The 17,471-nt window shown below is 34.7% G+C and overlaps 2 protein-coding genes across 2 annotated transcripts; both read right to left on the reverse strand.

Annotated features, from left to right (window-relative positions):
* Positions 1-6,922: 6,922 nt before the first annotated feature.
* LOC117909332 (serine/threonine-protein kinase STY46-like) lies at positions 6,923-8,203 on the reverse strand. Its single transcript, XM_034823335.1, has 4 exons — positions 8,046-8,203; positions 7,907-7,960; positions 7,625-7,738; positions 6,923-7,195 (listed from the first exon to the last, which is right to left on the reverse strand). Exons 1-4 carry the CDS (start codon positions 8,148-8,150, stop codon positions 7,076-7,078), a joined length of 393 nt encoding a protein of 130 aa, XP_034679226.1. The 5' UTR covers positions 8,151-8,203; the 3' UTR covers positions 6,923-7,075.
* A 1,745-nt stretch (positions 8,204-9,948) lies between these two features.
* Positions 9,949-14,555, reverse strand: LOC117909317 (mechanosensitive ion channel protein 6-like). The gene is made up of 5 exons (XM_034823312.1): positions 12,758-14,555; positions 12,093-12,219; positions 11,328-11,621; positions 11,012-11,214; positions 9,949-10,529 (listed from the first exon to the last, which is right to left on the reverse strand). The coding sequence occupies exons 1-5, from the start codon at positions 14,515-14,517 to the stop codon at positions 10,229-10,231; spliced, it is 2,685 nt and encodes an 894-aa protein (XP_034679203.1). The 5' UTR covers positions 14,518-14,555; the 3' UTR covers positions 9,949-10,228.
* Between the last annotated feature and the right edge of the window lie 2,916 nt (positions 14,556-17,471).

Genomic DNA, 17,471 nt, shown 5'->3' on the forward strand with positions numbered 1-17,471 from the left:
AAATGAAAATGATAAAAAATGTATTTGATGAAATTTTAAATTTATGAGAGTTTGATGTATTGAGCTAAAATTTCAGAGAAAGTAAATAAAATTAACCAAAATTTTAATTTAATAATAATAATAATAATAATATTATTAGTTGAACTATACTATTTTTAAATAAATTGTAACACCATAATTTAATTGCTAATACTAATTTTGTGTCATTGAAATAGTCAAATTCAAGACAATTGTTTGAATTAGATTTCAATAAGCCAAAAAAATCCTTTTAAAATAAGTATTAGCTTTGTAATTTTGTGAAATTAATACATGACTTAAAAAACTTCACATGAAAGCAAATGAAAATACCACTTTCATAAAAGTTTTATTTGGATTTATAATAAATAAAAAAATTGATATAGTCACTACAACCTTTAATTAATTCTAATAACAAAAAATTAAAATACCCGTCGTGTATAAGTTAAACAAAGTCGTGCTACATTCTTCAGGGCATTTATGTAATTTAAAGCCGTACTGAGACTAAGGGCAAAATGGGAATGACAACCCTCGTGGTGTGGAACGGCGAGCCATATTCAGTCCCGAAACACGTGTTTTGTCTCTATGCGGTGCGTCACATTTTAATAATATAGGACCACTAAAAATGTACACACGATTCAATTTAAGAACGGCAACAGTCACCGGCCTTTGACTACCTTAGTGACGAGAATCAAACACGTGGCAGAATCGCAGCGGAGGTGGTGCAGTCACCGACTCACCGGGTGAGACCGTGACTGTGAGAGTATGGTGACCTTCAATTAAATGTACGCGGGAGCGAAACTGATAGTCTGATAATGAGAGTGGAGATGAAAACGACAAAAGGAATGTCGTTTTGAGTTAGTTAATTTAAGGACAAATGGATGACATTTATTAGTTTGAAGTCAACTAGTGGATTACAAAAAGAAAATATCACAAATATTTGTTGTGCGATTCATAAAGCAGTGGTTATAGAAAATTTGAGGAACTATATGTGAGAAAAAAAGAAAAAAAAAAGTGAATAAATTATGTTTATGTGTTATTTTAAAATTATTTTATCTATTTCAAAATTTTCATATAAAAAGTAAATAATTTGGAAATATTTTATTTTTATAGCATTAATTATGTTTATTTTTAAGTTTTAATAGTCAAATTAAAACTTAAATATTAATTTATTTAACCAGAAGTTTAAAATATTATTTTATTTTTAGTTTCAATTATTAGTTAAAGTCGAAGTTGAAGTTAAAAATAATATTAATATTATTTAATAAAAATTTAGCTAATTTTTTATAACTATTTTTTAAAATAATTCTGAAAAATAGTTTTTGAAAACCATTTTATAATGTTTTATAGAATGAAAATTTGTTTGAAAACCTAAAATGCTTTTAATATGTTTTTAATATTTTAAAATATATTTTAAAAATAATTTTTATATATAGTGCTTGAATTTTCATCATTTGACTTTTTACGTAATTATTTTTAAATCAATTCTTAGAAAATAAGTAAAAATAATAAAAAATAATCTAAAAACTATTTTTTAAAAATATCTCATTTTTTATTTTTAAGAACGAAAAACAGAAAACAATTAATATTTATAAAAAAATTATTATAAAAAATAAAAAATTGTTCTTAAAAATAATTATCAAATAAACCCTTAATCTATTTTTTTTTAATGTCACATGTAAATGCTTAATTTAATATTTCTCACTCCTAAAAATTTAACATTATTTTAAGGTCTAATGATATTTAATCTCATCTTGAGAGATACTAATAAATATTCCTGATAAACAACTGAATAAAATATTTATATAAAATAGTCAGTAAGGTTTAGGTGTGCTATTTTGTTGGGATTCTTTTCAATTTTCCATGACTACAACTGGCTTCTCATTCACGGTATGGTAACGTGTCATGATATCAATATCATTAGTAACAAAGATGGTCATTGAAAGGGATAGCTTATGGTTAAATTATATGCGATTTAGCTATACGACAAACATTATGTCAAACCTTTGGCTCTTTTGCTGATGACTATTTCACTTTTTATTATTTTTTTAAAAGTAAATAAATATGAAAGATACTTAATGATGTGATATTCCGCATGCATAGGAAAAATAGGAGACAGATTTCTCTTACTCATATGGACACGTTTTAAAGTCGTGATAATTTATATGGGCTCAAAACGAAAAATATCTAAAGAATTTGTACGAAATCATTACACGAATTCCATCATATCAAATAAGGGAAAAAGTGTAAAAAAAATCTAATTTTATTGATTTATTTATATATCATGTAACATATTTTATATTTGATACTTTTGTGTTTATTTTTTGTCTTTATAATTAATTAAAAATTAAAAAAGAAAATTATATTTTGATTACCTATTTTTATTTTTTATTTTAAATTTAATAGCAAAAAAAATTTAAATGAAAATATTAAAATATTTTATTGGAAAGCTTTAAACTAGAGATCCAAGAATTATGAAAAGAAGAAGAAGAAGAAGAAAGAAACATTTTCCTTTTACTTACCCTTATACAATTAGCAAACAACTTTTATTTATTTTTTTATATTTTAAAGCTAAAGATAAATTAGAATTATCAAAATATTTGATATTAATAAATTTTAAAAATATAAGTGAAAATAATTTATGTTTCTATTTAAAATAATAAATCATTATAATTAGATTCCCATTAAATATTTTATATTAATAATTATTTTGTTGAAAAAATAATATCAGAGAGCTATAATATTAAAAAAAAAACCCACCTTAGGCGCATGACCATTTTTCATGGGAAGGTACTAATGCCATTTATTTAAATGACCGTAATCTTCGCTACCAGTGTGGAATTTTCCGTTTTGAAAAGGACTCTAATCTACTGTTTGAAAAAGGAAAAAAAGGTGCTTCTAAAAGAGTTCAAACGGACGAAACATGACATGGTATCCCACATTAAAGAATATTAGGCATGTCCATTGTCCAAAAAGCGCCATAGCTGCTGGCCCCAAAGTCATATGGTTCCTTAAAAATTTGTTGCCTTGTCCTGATGGGTGGGTTCCATCTCGAACGTGACGAAAGCAAACTGCACCAAACCACAGGCCCAGCTACAGTTTGATGACTAAGATGCAAAGTTTCACACCTACAAAATCGGGACCTTGGTTTTTTCTTAAAGCTAAATGAGGTGGTTCGATTAGCTGATGTCATGAGTTTGGCAAAGTTCTGGACATTGACACAAGAAAACAAAAACAAGCCAATTCAGCAAAAGCACTATCATCAATAGCGTTTGCAGAAATATTAAAAAAAGGTTAAGTGTCAATTGCGTCTTCAAGGTTCTTTCGACAACTCCAAAACATATTCTAAGCAAAGAAAGAGAAAAATGTTATTGATAAAGGTTGTTTATATGGTGCCGGGAATAGCGGCATGTGGGACCACTAGTGATGTGGGACCCAAGCTTTCTAAGGGAAAATCAACGTCTCACATAAAAGGAATGCAAAGTGGTAAAAAAGAAGAACAAACAATTTAGAACAAACATGTCCTGGAATACTATTTCATATCATCTAAAGAAGAATGATATCTAGGTTTAGTTTTACCTTTGTGCCGATTTGGTGCAGCCGAGGTTGGTGGTGTTGAACCCAATGAAGGGAATCAAGCCGGGTTCCTAATCTATGAGAAACAAAAAAATAAAGATAAATGCATGTCAAAGAAAAACAATCACATGCACAAGACAATATTTACGTGGTTCGGCAATTTACCTACATCCATGGAATTACAGGATATCACTATTATCAGGGAATAATACATAGTACAACTTCTTTTGCGACTATAATATTTGCTCTCTATATGAAACACAACAACCCTATTATACTAAAAAACCTTAATTACAAAAGACGATTTCATAATGGGTTAAACAGGCTTATAAGCTCAAGCCTTTACTCCATGGACTAGGCTTTAGTAAATCTCTCATTAAAAAACCATGCAATATTATTCGGATCGGGTTATCAAACCGGATCAAACAAAACTAGGCTCCACAAAACCCAACACCCAGCTTTTGAGTCTTCACCAAGTCCTTGGGCAAAACCCAGAGAGCGGGTTATAGTATATCAAATGATTGGAAAAGCCGATTTCAGTGCTATCTTGGATACTATATAATTGGGCCTTGAATCCAATGCTACTCTAATTTTTGCAGCCGATGAACTAGCTCACATGTCTATATTTAAAAAGATGGGAATTCAATCAGTAAGAGAAGGAACTTAACATTGCTGATTTGTTTGTAAGGCTGCAAGAGTTTTTCTAACTTACAATGGCCCCTTCTAATTGGGCCGGGGTATCGAAGAGGAAAAATCAAACATGGTGGATCATTCCATACGGTGTTGATAAAAGAAGATGGGAAATGGGCCATAAAGTGAGAGCCTATGTTTTCACATCACGAGAATAATCATGATTGTCTTTATGGTCAGTCATGGGGGGTCTGAGAACAGATAGGAATCCGCTAGAAGATTGCTCCTTGGGCCGATCTTCTTCATCTCCAGCCTGTTCAAATCAGGTCATATTTTAATGTAAGCGGAGTGCCGAAAAGGGAAGTTTGCATGCCAATTCCATTATTTTTGGTTTTAGGAAAATAAAAGGGAAGGAAAAAAATATTTTAAAAAATATTTTTTATGATTGATTTTATAATAAAAAATATAAAAAATAAAATATAATTAAATTAATAAATTATTAAAAATTCAAAAGAATGAAATGAGTTTAAAGTAATTATTACGACTATTTGCAAATTCATTGGTTCATCTATACACCGTTCGGTTAGCCTCATCACAAAACCCAACACCATCTTCCATGATACATGGCCAAAAAGAAGATGCAACTTAAGATGATGAGAATTTGCCAGGTTCCTGTAAGCTAAACCGATCATGAACAAAAAATCAGCAATGTGTTGTGGATAAAGGCAAGCATACTAGGGGGAAAAACGGTTGAGCTATTGAAAATATTCATTATTTTGTTCCAAAATAATTTGCTAATTATTTGGATGAGACGCAAGAAATTTGGGTTGCACATACTGCAAAATGAGCAGTACCTCTTTGGCTATTTGCTGAAGAATCTCTATAATTTCAGAGAAGTCGGGTCTCAATGTTGGATCTTGTTGCCAGCACCTCTCGAGCAACTCTGCAAGCTTTGGATGAGTGCTCTTTGGCATGGTAGGCCGGAGACCCTGGAAATGTTGTCAAAATGTGAATTATTTTCACATAATAGTTATCTACTTCAAATCAGAGTATTGGACATGGGCTCTATGTTTATACTGAGGAAAGTAACCCAACCCATCTAGAAGAAATTAGATGGTTATTGATGACATGGGCTCTATGTTGTATTACCTTTTGGACAACTGCTTGTAACGGGGTTTAGTACTCGTATGGAAGCTTGCAAGTGAAACATGAATTGTTGAGAAAGGAACAAAAGCATGAAGATCATCCGGATCTAAAAGCTGCTAATGCAAAGACATACCTTTCCAATTAGCAACTCCCATAACACAATTCCAAAACTAAAAACATCAGCTTTGTGATCATATGGCTTGTGTTCTATGACCTTCAATGCAGAAAAAAAACCATTGTAAGAGAATGCCAAAAAACCGTTGTAAGAGGATGCCAGGATGAGCAACAACCTCTGATAAAAGAATAGTAGAATATTGTTATAGTATGTGACTCATATTTGAGTGAAAATACATATAGAGAAAAATAAGCAAAATGGGAGAGCGAAGTGGAGTGAAACAGAGAGCGAAGCGAAATGAAACGGGAACGTTACAAAGTGGAACGGAACAAAGCGACGACATTTTGTCATTCAAGCTTGTACTTCTTTTGTTGTGGGGCGAACGATAGGTTCAATGGTATTTTTGAAATTTCATTTTTAAGAGTTAATATAAATACCATTTTTATATAACCCTAATTTTAATATAGTGAAAATCATCTTTCCCTATTTCCGTGGACGTAGGTAATTAGTCGAACCACGTTAAATTTTCGTGTTCTTCTTTCTCATTTTTTTTTTATTTTTTACCATTAATCGTTACACGGATTCCAACAACATGATCGTTACATATAAGAAATAACAATCAATATCACTAATTCATTAAGATTTAAGAAACAATCTGTAATATCTAGAAATACAATCGAGAATTCTAATTCATTCATATTGAAGAAATGAGTAATATCCAGTATTCTCTCAATCAAAACCACTCCAAAAAGGCCACCACATTGCAGCTTTAGCAGCTTCCATAAGAACAGCGAGAATGACCCACTTAAAAATGTGAGCAAAATCTTTTTATCACCAATTAATTAACAATAGTTGTTGTAGATGTTGATTTGTGCCCCTTCCGCCATTCCTAACGAATTTGATTGTTTATTAAAAGGAAAAGAAATTGACAAGGAATGGTAAAGAGGTGACGTCACCAAATCGTGGCACTCTGCTGTATGTAAAGTTCATTTTTTTACTATTTCCTGGAGGAGGGGAAGTAGGGTACGACTGCTAATTATTATTCCCCACAAGGGCCACAACCCACCAATCACATTTGTTTGGATCTACGAGAGAACAATGCCAGTGATGCACGGGGTGAGATTAACTAGTTATCCCCGTATTTGATAGCGTAAGGTCCAGGCGGGTTATAGCACTCATAGTGCTTCTAACTATTGATAAGAGAACGACTTATCCCTGCCCTGTTGTCAAACAACTTCTCTAGCAGAGATAGCGGGTTTAAAGGCTAGCCAGCATCAGCAACTCATTCCTATATCAAATGATTGGAAATGCCGATTTTTGTGCTATCTTGGATACTATATAATTGGGCCTTGAATCCAATGCTACTCTAATTTTTGCAGCCGGTGAACTAGCTCACATGTCTATATTTAAAAAGATGGGAATTCAATCAGTAAGAGAAGGAACTTAACATTGCTGATTTGTTATTGTAATCAAGGCTGCAAGAGTTTTTCTAACTTACAATGCCACAGGACCCCTTCTAATTGGGCCGGGGTATCGAAAAGGAAAAATCAAACGTGTTGTAAGAAGATGGGAAATGGGCCATAAAGTGAGAGCCTATGTTTTCATATCACGAGAATAATCATGATTTTCTTTATGGTCAGTGATGGCGCGTCTGAGAACAGATAGGAATCCGCTAGAAGATTGCTCCTTGGGCCGATCTTCTTCATCTCCAGCCTGTTCAAATCAGGTCATATTTTAATGTAAGCGGAGTGCCGAAAAGGGCAGTTTGCATGCCAATTCCATTATTTTTTGGTTTTAGCAAAATAAAAGGGAAGGAAAAAAATATTTAAAAAAATATTTTTTTTATGATTGATTTTATTATAAAAAAATATAAAAAAAAATTAAATATAATTAAATTAATAAATTATTAAAAATTCAAAAGAATGAAATGAGTTTAAAGTAATTATTACGACTATTTGCAAACTCATGGGTTCATCTATACACCGTTGGGTTAGCCTGATAACAAAACCCAACATCATCTTCCATGATGCATGGCCAAAAAGAAGATGCAACTTAAGATGATGAGAATTTGCCAGGTTCCTATAAGCTAAACCGATCATGAACAAAAAATCAGAATTGTGTTGTGGATAAAGGCAAGCATACTAGGGGGAAAAAGGTTGAGAAGTCGGGTCTTAATGTTGGATCTTGTTGCCAGCACCTCTCGAGCAACTCTGCAAGCTTTGGATGAGTGCTCTTTGGCATGGTAGGCCGGAGACCCTGGAAATGTTGTCGAAATGTGAATTATTTTCACATAATAGTTATCTACTTCAAATCAGAGTATTGGACATGGGCTCTATGTTTATCCTAAGGAAAGTAACCCAACCCATCTAGAAGAAATTAGATGGTTATTGATGACATGATCAATATTGTGTGATGGGTGATTACCTTTTGGACAACTCCAACCGCTGGTTGTAACGGGGTTAAGTACTCGTATGGAAGCTTGCAAGTGAAACATGAATTGTTGTGAAAAGAACAAAAGCATGAAGATCATCCAGATCGAAAAGCTGCTAATACAAAGACATACCTTTCCAGTTAGCAACTCCCATAACATGATTCCAAAACTAAAAACATCAGCTTTGTGATCATATGGCTTGTGTTCTATGACCTTCAATGTAGAAAAAAAAACCATTGTAAGAGAATGCCAGGATGAGCAACAACCTCTGATCAAAGTATAGTAGAATATTATTGTAGTATGTGACTCACATTCGAGCGAAAAGACATATGAAGAAAAATGAGCAAAATACCAGAGCGATGACATTTGTCATTCAGCCTTGTACTTCTTTTGTTGTGGAGTGTACGATATGTTGGGAGGTAGTACCCTTTTTATGTAACCCTAATTTTAATATAGTGAAAATATTTTTTTTCTATTCCTATGGATATAGGCAATTCGCCGAACCACGTTAAATCTCCGTGTTCTTTTTTCTCATTTTTATTTTTATTTTTTGCCTTTAATCATTGCACGGATTCCAACAACATGATCGTTATATATAAAAAATAACAATCAATATCACTAATACATTCAGATTTAAGAAACAACCAGTAATATCTAGAAATACAATGGAGAATTCTAATTCATTCGTATCGAAGAAATGAGTAATATCCAAATTCTCTCAATCAAAACGACTCCAAAAAGGCCACCACATTGCAGCTTTAGCAGCTTCCATAAGAACAGCGAGAATGACCCACTTAAAAATGTTCGAAACACTGTGAGCAAAATCTTTTTATCACCAATTAATTAACAATAGTTGTTGTAGATGTTGATTTGTTCCCCTTTGCCATTCCATTGTTTATTAAAAGGAAAAGAAATTGGCAATGAATGCTAAAGAGGTGACGTCACCAAATCGTGGCACTCTGCTGTATGTAAAGTTCATTTTTTTACTATTTCCTGGAGGGGAAGTAGGGTACGACTGCTAATTATTATTCCCCACAAGGGCCACAGCCCACCAATCACATTTGTTTGGATCTACGAGAGAACAATGCTAGTGGCGCACGGGGTGAGATTAACCAGTTATCCCCGTATTTGATAGCGTAAGGTCCAGGAGGGCTGTAGCACTCAGTGCTTCCAGCTTTTGATAAGAGAACGACTTCTCCCTGCCTTGTTGTCAAACAACTTCTCTAGAAGAGATAGCGGGTTTAAAGGCTAGCCAGCATCAGCAATTCATTCCTAGGCCCCGAACAAAGAATCAAACATTGAAGCCGGCCAGTTCCATTTCAGTTGGAGTCCTATTTTCAACCTGTTCTCAGATAGTGCCATATGAAATGATGAGGAAGATAAGAATGAATCGCGGACCACGCTTGAAGGCAGGAAGTGCTCTAGTGAAAAGTACGTACTAGGTGAGCCTATCTCCTATCATGTGATGTGGGTAAGATATCTAATGGAGTGCCTTTCAGCTAGTGCTCTTCTTTCTGCTTGCGATGCAGTTGTTGGAGTGGAAGTTGTAGTCATCAGCTTTTCTCTTTTTTCAGTCCATATATTGGGCATTATAGTATCATGAGTTGTTTCAATGAGTGCATCAAAAGTTGTACATAATATACAGTAGGCGCATTAATAAAAGGACATTCAATGTACTGAACTATGGACTGACTTATAAACTTAAACAGTTAAATAGTGAGTCAATAATATATATCAAGCTTAATCGAAAATTAGCTTTAATACCCCATGACACCGGAAACCTTCTTAGGGCTTGTATGTGGGTTCAATAAATTGGAGAAAATAAATAGATGATGAAGTTTAACCTCACGGGTTCCCATCAAATAAGGTTTTGATACCGTGTTAAATTATTAATTGAACTAAAAGTTTAAGTCGTAGGTAATGGACCAACAAGGAATAACGAGCTTATTTAGGTTTTAGCCCTAACAATAAATCATAGCAGGATTAAGTTGCTGTTGATAAAAATAGCAGGTGTCAGTTTTAATTAACATATAGGTGGTGTAGAATCAAGCATGACATTCAAAATAGTGACCGATCCTTACATCTGTTTGAAGTTGCCGCTCTATAATGACAAGCAACGAGTGATTTACATAATGCAGAGGGGAAATATGGCAAACGATAACAAAAAAAAAAAAAAAAAAAAAAAAAAGAAAAGTTGAAAATCTATCGATGAAGAAATGGAACATCACCCTCCGTCCATTCTCCTACGAGCAGCTCTGTATTCTCCATGAAGCCTCTCAAGGACCTGAATAGAAGCGAAGGATATAAGCTTTTGATCAGCGACCGCCACTAGCTGTCCAGGAAGGGGGAAGGCGAGTGGATGTCACAGGGGATGGCATGGGCATGGAGCGGACGTTGATGTCCAATGGTATCATGCGATAATCAATGTCGACCTCCCTCAGAATTTTCACTATCTCGTCGATCAGAAGGTATCTCCTTGTCCACCTCTCCCCCATATTTTGGTGGTTTATTTTGTGGCCCATCCAAACTGCCATCCTCAGCTGGTTCAAACCCTCCAAGTCCTTTATAATAACCATGGGTGAAGGAGCCCAGTGGTCTTTCTTTCTCTCCATGTAACTGCAGTGGCATCATAAGATTCAGTCCATTAAACTTGTATAATCAGAAGGAAATATATAGATTGATTTAAGTCCTGTTTGGGAGAACTTTTCAAACACTAAAAAACAAAATTTGTGAAACATAAATTTTAAGAAATTTTAATGAAATTAAATGCAGAAACTAAATGCTATCTAAAACAAGACTTTAAGAATCTGCTCATTGTTATGCATATAGGCAAACTGATCATAATGAAACTGAGCTGGTTTTCCACAATTTTTTCCAGTGATCCAAGCTTGGGCAGCTCTTATTTGTTCCAAGAAATTTAAATGTGTATCGATGCTCCAAACAAAAGCCATTGTCAGTAGGTGTAATATGGCTGATATGATTTAGGCATGATTATAGCAAAGTAAATGATTGTCACAAACCTGGTTTTAGAAGACAGTATAAGAGTGAAACAGAGAGGAAGAGAGCAAAAGGAAAAGTGAGAGAATGCTTTCCCGTACCTTAATATTCTCTGTCTTATCATGGCAATCTTCTCTGCTGGAGTTGCAATATGGACGAGGAATTCAACTGCATCTCCCATGTCAGGACTACGATAGAAATTGCCAATGGGCCTTGTAGCAAGAGTGCTGTTTGGGAACACGATCTTCATGTTGTCGGCTCTTAGAAAGACAGTAGTCAAGATGTTCATCTCTTCCACTACCAACTGAACCTCATTTGAATGAAAATTAGAGCCTAGAATGGATGGAAAAAAAATGCAACAGGTATGGATATACAAAAAGATATATGATCACAAAACTAAGGTTCAACTGTTCGTACCTCAACTCCATCAATCTCACACCGATCGCCCACATCAAAAGGGTGCATCACGAATACGAAGATTATGGCTTCAAATATATTTTTGCAGGTGTTCCCAAATATAAATACGACTAGGAGAAGCTGAGAGCTTAAGTAGGTCATGAATTGCTTTGTTGCAATCCCTAGTATAAGAAGCGAGATGATCAATACGATTATGAAAACTACAACATTCACCATTTGATGAAGTTTGTTAACGGCTGTTTTTGTGTCATTCAATGTCAAGGCAAGTGCTCTCCTTTCTCTGAAAGCATTAACCTGAAACAACCAAGACTTACACATTATCAATCAGCGAGTAAACGATAGGTGCTGTGTGTTAGAATCTGCAACTTCATATTTATGCATCCATGGGGTGTGGATGCTCACATTGTTCAAATAGATGAGGGTTTATTGGAAATCGAAAATGCCTACTCCCCATTCCCATTCAAACCCACACATGAAAATCACCCAACATGTGGATGTTGGGTGAATTTTGTTCTCTTACAATTTCTGGTAATTCTGTGTTGATGACTACTGGAGTCAGTTACATCATCAACGAATTGACGTCTGATGGCACTGGGTTCACTCACTTCAACTCTGGGCTCAAAAATAATAAAATGATAGGTTTTGGCTGGAATCTAATCCGCTTGCTACATACAATACCACTGAATCACTTCCAGTGGTAACCGCAGAAATGGCAAAAGAATATGAAGGAAACAATAAAGAAATAATTTACCAAAGAGTTCTTACCACCCAGTTCTTCAGGGCCGACTTGCTGATTTTCTCACTGTGGGATGCTCCTTGATCAAGCAGACTCATGGTTCTCAAAGCTTCATCTTCTCGCATGAAGCGCATTATGTCCTCCAGGTAAATGAATCTACCAAACAAAACATTCAAGAACCCTTATGAATTGAAAATGATTAAAAAATATAATTGAAGATGACTCAGAGTACATGACAGATGAATCATTAAAGAGATTATCAGTAGTTGAATAGTATAATAGTCCTCAGTAAATTAAAAGGAGTGTCATGCCAAAAGTCAAGTGAGAAAGGGTCTAGGTGCTGTTAGGTGGTACAGCAAGGACTAACTTTGCAGGATATCCAAGTGGTGTTCAATCCTCCGCAGGAAAATGTATGGTCATGCATTTAAAAGGAGCTTCATTTGATTTAAAAAATGCAAAAATAACACGGGCGAAGATAAAAGCTTCTAGCTATGTAAGTAGAGAACTACTTTTAACAGCCCGCATCACCTCAGAGAGTATTATTTTAAGGGACTATGTGCGGCGACTTTTCAACAAGAGTTTTCAATAGAAAAGTGTCATTTCATCCACAACCGATCATAGGATGGAATCAGAAAAAATGTGGGGCAGATATGTCATAGAAAAATAGGTAAATGTAAACCCAATAATAACTTACTTGCAATTTGTCTTGGCCACGTTGTGAAATATTTTCCTTGCGGCAATTTTTGCGTCATTTTCACTCTTAATCTGGGTGGCAGGCTCGTCCTCATGAGTTGAACCATGAATTTGCTCATCCAGTGTAGCAAGGGACTCATGGCGCACCATATGCATTAACCTCTTCATGTTCCAGGCAGAAACATTCTCATGATTAAGCTTGTGCAAGTCATCAATCGTTATCCCCTCATCTTGCATTTTTGAAATTGTCCCTGAAAGTCTTAGACTTTCTACTACAGAGCCTTTCTGGAGACCTCCGCTCCCTATCACCCTCCGACCCGATGGCGGGAGGGCGGCTGCCTTGAGTTCAGGGGGCACTGTAATTCCTGCATTCTGAAACTTCGTAAGTTCAGCCAAAACACTCTGCTCCTCATCCTTATGGTGCTCTATCTCAAGCGAAGGTCGACCTGATAGAGTCTCGATCACATATTGATCAAATAAAGACTCCTGAATTCGATCAAAGAATGTGCTCACATGGAAAGAAGATGCAAGGACCTTAACCATGAGGCTCTTCAGTAGCCATATCATGACACCCACCAAGAGGCATACCAAAGTCTTAGTCACATACTTAAGGGCATTGCTCTTTGTCTCCCTCTTAACCTTCCTATCAAACATGATATTCCAAGCAATCAGAACAAGACCCAACCACAGACAATTCTGAACTGCCTTCCTTAATCCATACACAAAATACAGTACCCGTTTCCGCAGAAGAAAATTTCTTTCAATAAAGAAAACCACGAGCCGTATCCCCCAGCCAGAAACTAATCTACCACATATCAATACCAAAACCATCACCTCCCACTTCCACAACCTGAGTTTCCAAACAATCCTACCCTTGAATGGATGTATCGTAAGACTACAAACTAATAGTACCACCAACAAAATGAGAATCAACCATTGAAGAATAGTCCAAACACTAAAGTTTGACCCCTTGAACTCCTCGGGTAGGTCATCCACGACGAACGGATCTTCTTCGTCTTCCTCAGATATCCCCAACAATCCTGATTTGAACACCCCAGACCTTGGAAACAGACGTGTTTTGGGCAATAAACCGGACTTCATTACATATTCTGGACCATCTGCCAACCTTGACTTGGTCTTGTTTCTTAACAAACTCGACTTCCTTTGAAACTCCATGTTTGAAGTACACCTCAAAACTTCACCGTCTGGATTGTCACAACTGACTTGTCTAATGCCATCTTCACCAGAAACATCCTTATCCATGTAGGATCTTCTAACGGATTCAGAACTCATTTCAGCTGCTCCGGTGGTCAGGTGTTGAAACGATAACTTCATCTCCCTGGACGACATCTTTGGGTGCATGGTACTCTCTGGTATCGGAGGCTTCTTCCTCTCATTTCTCAGCTCTTCCATCTCCATATCCATATCAAGAGAAAAATCACCCAACGCTTTCTGTTTGTGTAAGAACTGGCCAATCAGCTTAGACGGTGGATCCTCCGTCGCCAACGGCTGCTGGAACTGAAATCTCGGACCACTTTTTCGTTCAGTCTCGCACTCATCTCTCCAGAAGTCATAGCTCGATTCTCTCCATATCTTGCTAGCACCGCTACCACGGCTACCACTGCTGCCGCCGACACCACTACCGGCGCTGCTGCTGCGGCCTCCGCCACCCTCATCCTCGCCGTCGATCTTCACTATAACCTCTTTCCGATCAGCCTCGCCAGAATCTCCTGACCTCATTCTGTCACCCTCGTGATGCATCAAAATCGGCTGCTGTTGTTCACCAATGGAATCGTCAGGTCCACCAGTCGAGACGTGTATTCTTATAAGAACCACGAGACTTAAGTACGTCGGCTCATTATTGTATTTTTAGCCTTTCTAATACTTAAAAAATAAATTTTTTTAAATATATTAAAACGACTAAAAAATCTTTCGGAAAGTGCACTCATAACCGACTTATTAAGAGAATCCATCATACCGCTTCATGATCAAATTTCCGACTCTTAACGGCATTGCAAGGTATCAGCCTTGCTTTGTGTGCCAACAAAATAACGCACTAATTTTATCTGCTTTTCTCGGCAAACTGCATATCTCCCGATTTTCAGAGAAACAGAAGGAAACTCGTTCACAATCCTATCAAATTTCCTATTTTCTAATCACCAATGCAACATAGAAAACTTACGTTTGAACCACAATAATACAATGCCTTGATAGAACCCACGCGAACCGATAATACTTTGTTAAAAATAAAAATTTATTTATTATACTTTCCATCCTATTTATAATAAATCAATTATACTTCCAATTATACTCACTATTAAATGAAAAGTTTTAATTAATCCAAGTTATAAAGTTGATCACAACAAACATCATTTTCAACTTCTCGAATGCATCTATCTTTAGTGGCTTATTAAAAATATCTATAATTTGTTCTTCTAATTTACAAAACTCAAGTTCAATCTCTTGATTTTTCATAAGTTTGCTAATATAATGAAATTTGATGCTTATGTGTTAGCTTCTATCATGAAATATCAAATTCTTTATCAATACAATAGCAGACTTATTATTACATAAAATCTTTGTAGGACATTTTGTTCATACTTCAATTCACTAAGCATCATGCGAAACCAAACCGTTTAACATGTTGCGGAAGTAATTGTCATGTATTCAACTTATGTAGTTGATAATGTTATAACTTGTTGCTTCTTTGACGACCATGAGAATACTCATGTTCTAAGATAAAAAACATACCCAATAGTACTCTTTCTAATCTCTACAACACCTCCCTAGTCACTATCAGTGTAGCCCACTAAACTGAAATTATTTGAATAAAAGTAGAAAATTCCATGATCACGAATACCACTTACATACTTCAAAATTCGCTTTGTTGTTTGCAAGTGTGACTAACACGATTTTTTCATAAATCGACTAATAATTCCAATTTCATAAACAATATATGGTCTAGTAGAAATTAAATAATGAGGACTTCCTACCATGCCATTGAAATATGTGGGATTTACTAATTCTTCAGAGCCTTCTTTTTTCATTTCTAGTTGCTTTGCAATAGGAGTACGGATTAGTGATGATGATTCCATTTTGAGTCACTTTAGAATGTCTATAGCATACTTCTTTTGTGAGATAAATATACCATCATTTGTTTGTTGGACTTCAATTCTAAGAAAATAGAACATTAATTCCAAATCTATTATTTCAAATTATTGCTTTATTGCCTTCCTACAATCTTCAAACATTTGTTGACAATTTCCTATAAAGATTAAATCATCCATGTAGAGGCATACAACATCTACATCACCATTAAAATTTAACCTGATGTAAAATGTGTGCTCACAATGACTCTTTTAAAATCCATGTTGTAATTAATAGGTATCAATCTGCGTGTATATAATACCTTATTAAGTTTGTAAACCTGTTTCTCTTAACCTTCCGTAATATATCCTAGTGGTTGTTCAACAAAAACTTTTTCTTCAAGTACACAATTAAGAAATGCGAACTTTACATCCATTTGGTGATTTTTTTAAAATTTTTTAAGTTGCAAGTGCAATTATCATGCAAATGGTATTTAATTTAGCAACTGATGAAAAAACTTCAAGATAATAAATGTTTGATTTTTGTTTATAGCCTTTTGCAACCAATTTTGCCTAAAACCGATCAACTTTACCATCAGGTTTATATTTTGTCTTATAAACCCATTTAACACCTATAGACTTCTTTCCAATTGGAAGAGTAGTTAGCTCTCATGTATTGTTCTTCTTTATGGATTGAATTTCTTCATTTATTACTTGAATCAACTTCTCGTTGCTTGCTACTCATTCATATGAAATAAGATCATAATATGCAAATAGACAAAAGTTAACTAAACCTATAAGCTTATGACCACTCTAAGCTTCCTCAAGTGTTCTTCCTAAAATTGTTTTAGTAGAACACATATTCAATAAGAACACTGTACATGTAACAACTTCTGTCCAAATTTTTTTTGGAAAAGACTTGGCCTTCAACATGCTTCTTGTCATTTCAACAATGGTTCTGTTCTTCCTTCCAACTATATCATTTTACTAAGGTGTATAATTAGATGTCAATTGTCGTCAAATACCCTAACTTTTGCAATAATTATAAAACTCATTGGAGGTGAACTCTCATTCTCTATTAGATCTCAATATCTTAATATTGCAACCACTTTGTCTTTCAACGAGAACTTTGAATTCTTTAAATTTGTTAAAAACCTTAGATTTTTCTTTTAACAAATAAATCTAAGTTTTTCTTGTAAAATCATCTATAGAGGTTAGAATATATTTATTGTGACCAAGAGATCTTAGCTCATCACCAACTCCAAAGGTTGTTTAGCTCTTTTTGATCTTACAACTAAAAAAGAATTTCTATGTTGTTTCCTAATGAAACATCTTTCACATGCACGATTTGGAATATCAATCATAGGTAATCATGTTACCATATTCTTTTGCATTAACAACTTCAACCCATGAAAATTGAGATGTCCAAATCGAATATGCCAAATTGCTATTTTCCATTGTTGTCTTCAAACTAAAAATGGTTTTTGCTTGAAGAAATATATGAAACATCATATTCTTTATCACTTGCACTTTTGCAAACATCTTCTTATTTTTATCACTAAGGGTGCAAGCTTCATTAGAAATATTAATGATATGTTTTTTTTTCCTGTTAATTGTGTTATGCTTAAC

Source organism: Vitis riparia, chromosome 3 (genome assembly GCF_004353265.1).
Source record: "Vitis riparia cultivar Riparia Gloire de Montpellier isolate 1030 chromosome 3, EGFV_Vit.rip_1.0, whole genome shotgun sequence".
NCBI lineage: Eukaryota > Viridiplantae > Streptophyta > Magnoliopsida > Vitales > Vitaceae > Vitis > Vitis riparia.

Bases quoted from the DNA above. Each gene is read 5' to 3' on its own strand.
- LOC117909332 (XM_034823335.1), bottom strand. From the start codon at position 8,150: ATGGTTTTTTTTTCTACATTGAAGGTCATAGAACACAAGCCATATGAT. The intron at 7,961-8,045 runs GTATGTCTTTGT...TTCACTTGCAAG, and splicing joins GGGAGTTGCTAACTGGAAAG to CTTCCATACGAGTACTTAAC. The intron at 7,196-7,624 runs GTATGCTTGCCT...TGATTTGAACAG, and splicing joins TCTCAACCTTTTTCCCCCTA to GCTGGAGATGAAGAAGATCG.
- LOC117909317 (XM_034823312.1), bottom strand. From the start codon at position 14,517: ATGCATCACGAGGGTGACAGAATGAGGTCAGGAGATTCTGGCGAGGCT. The intron at 11,622-12,092 runs GTAAGAACTCTT...TGGTTGTTTCAG, and splicing joins CGGCCCTGAAGAACTGGGTG to GTTAATGCTTTCAGAGAAAG. The intron at 11,215-11,327 runs GTACGAACAGTT...AATGAGGTTCAG, and splicing joins GTGAGATTGATGGAGTTGAG to TTGGTAGTGGAAGAGATGAA.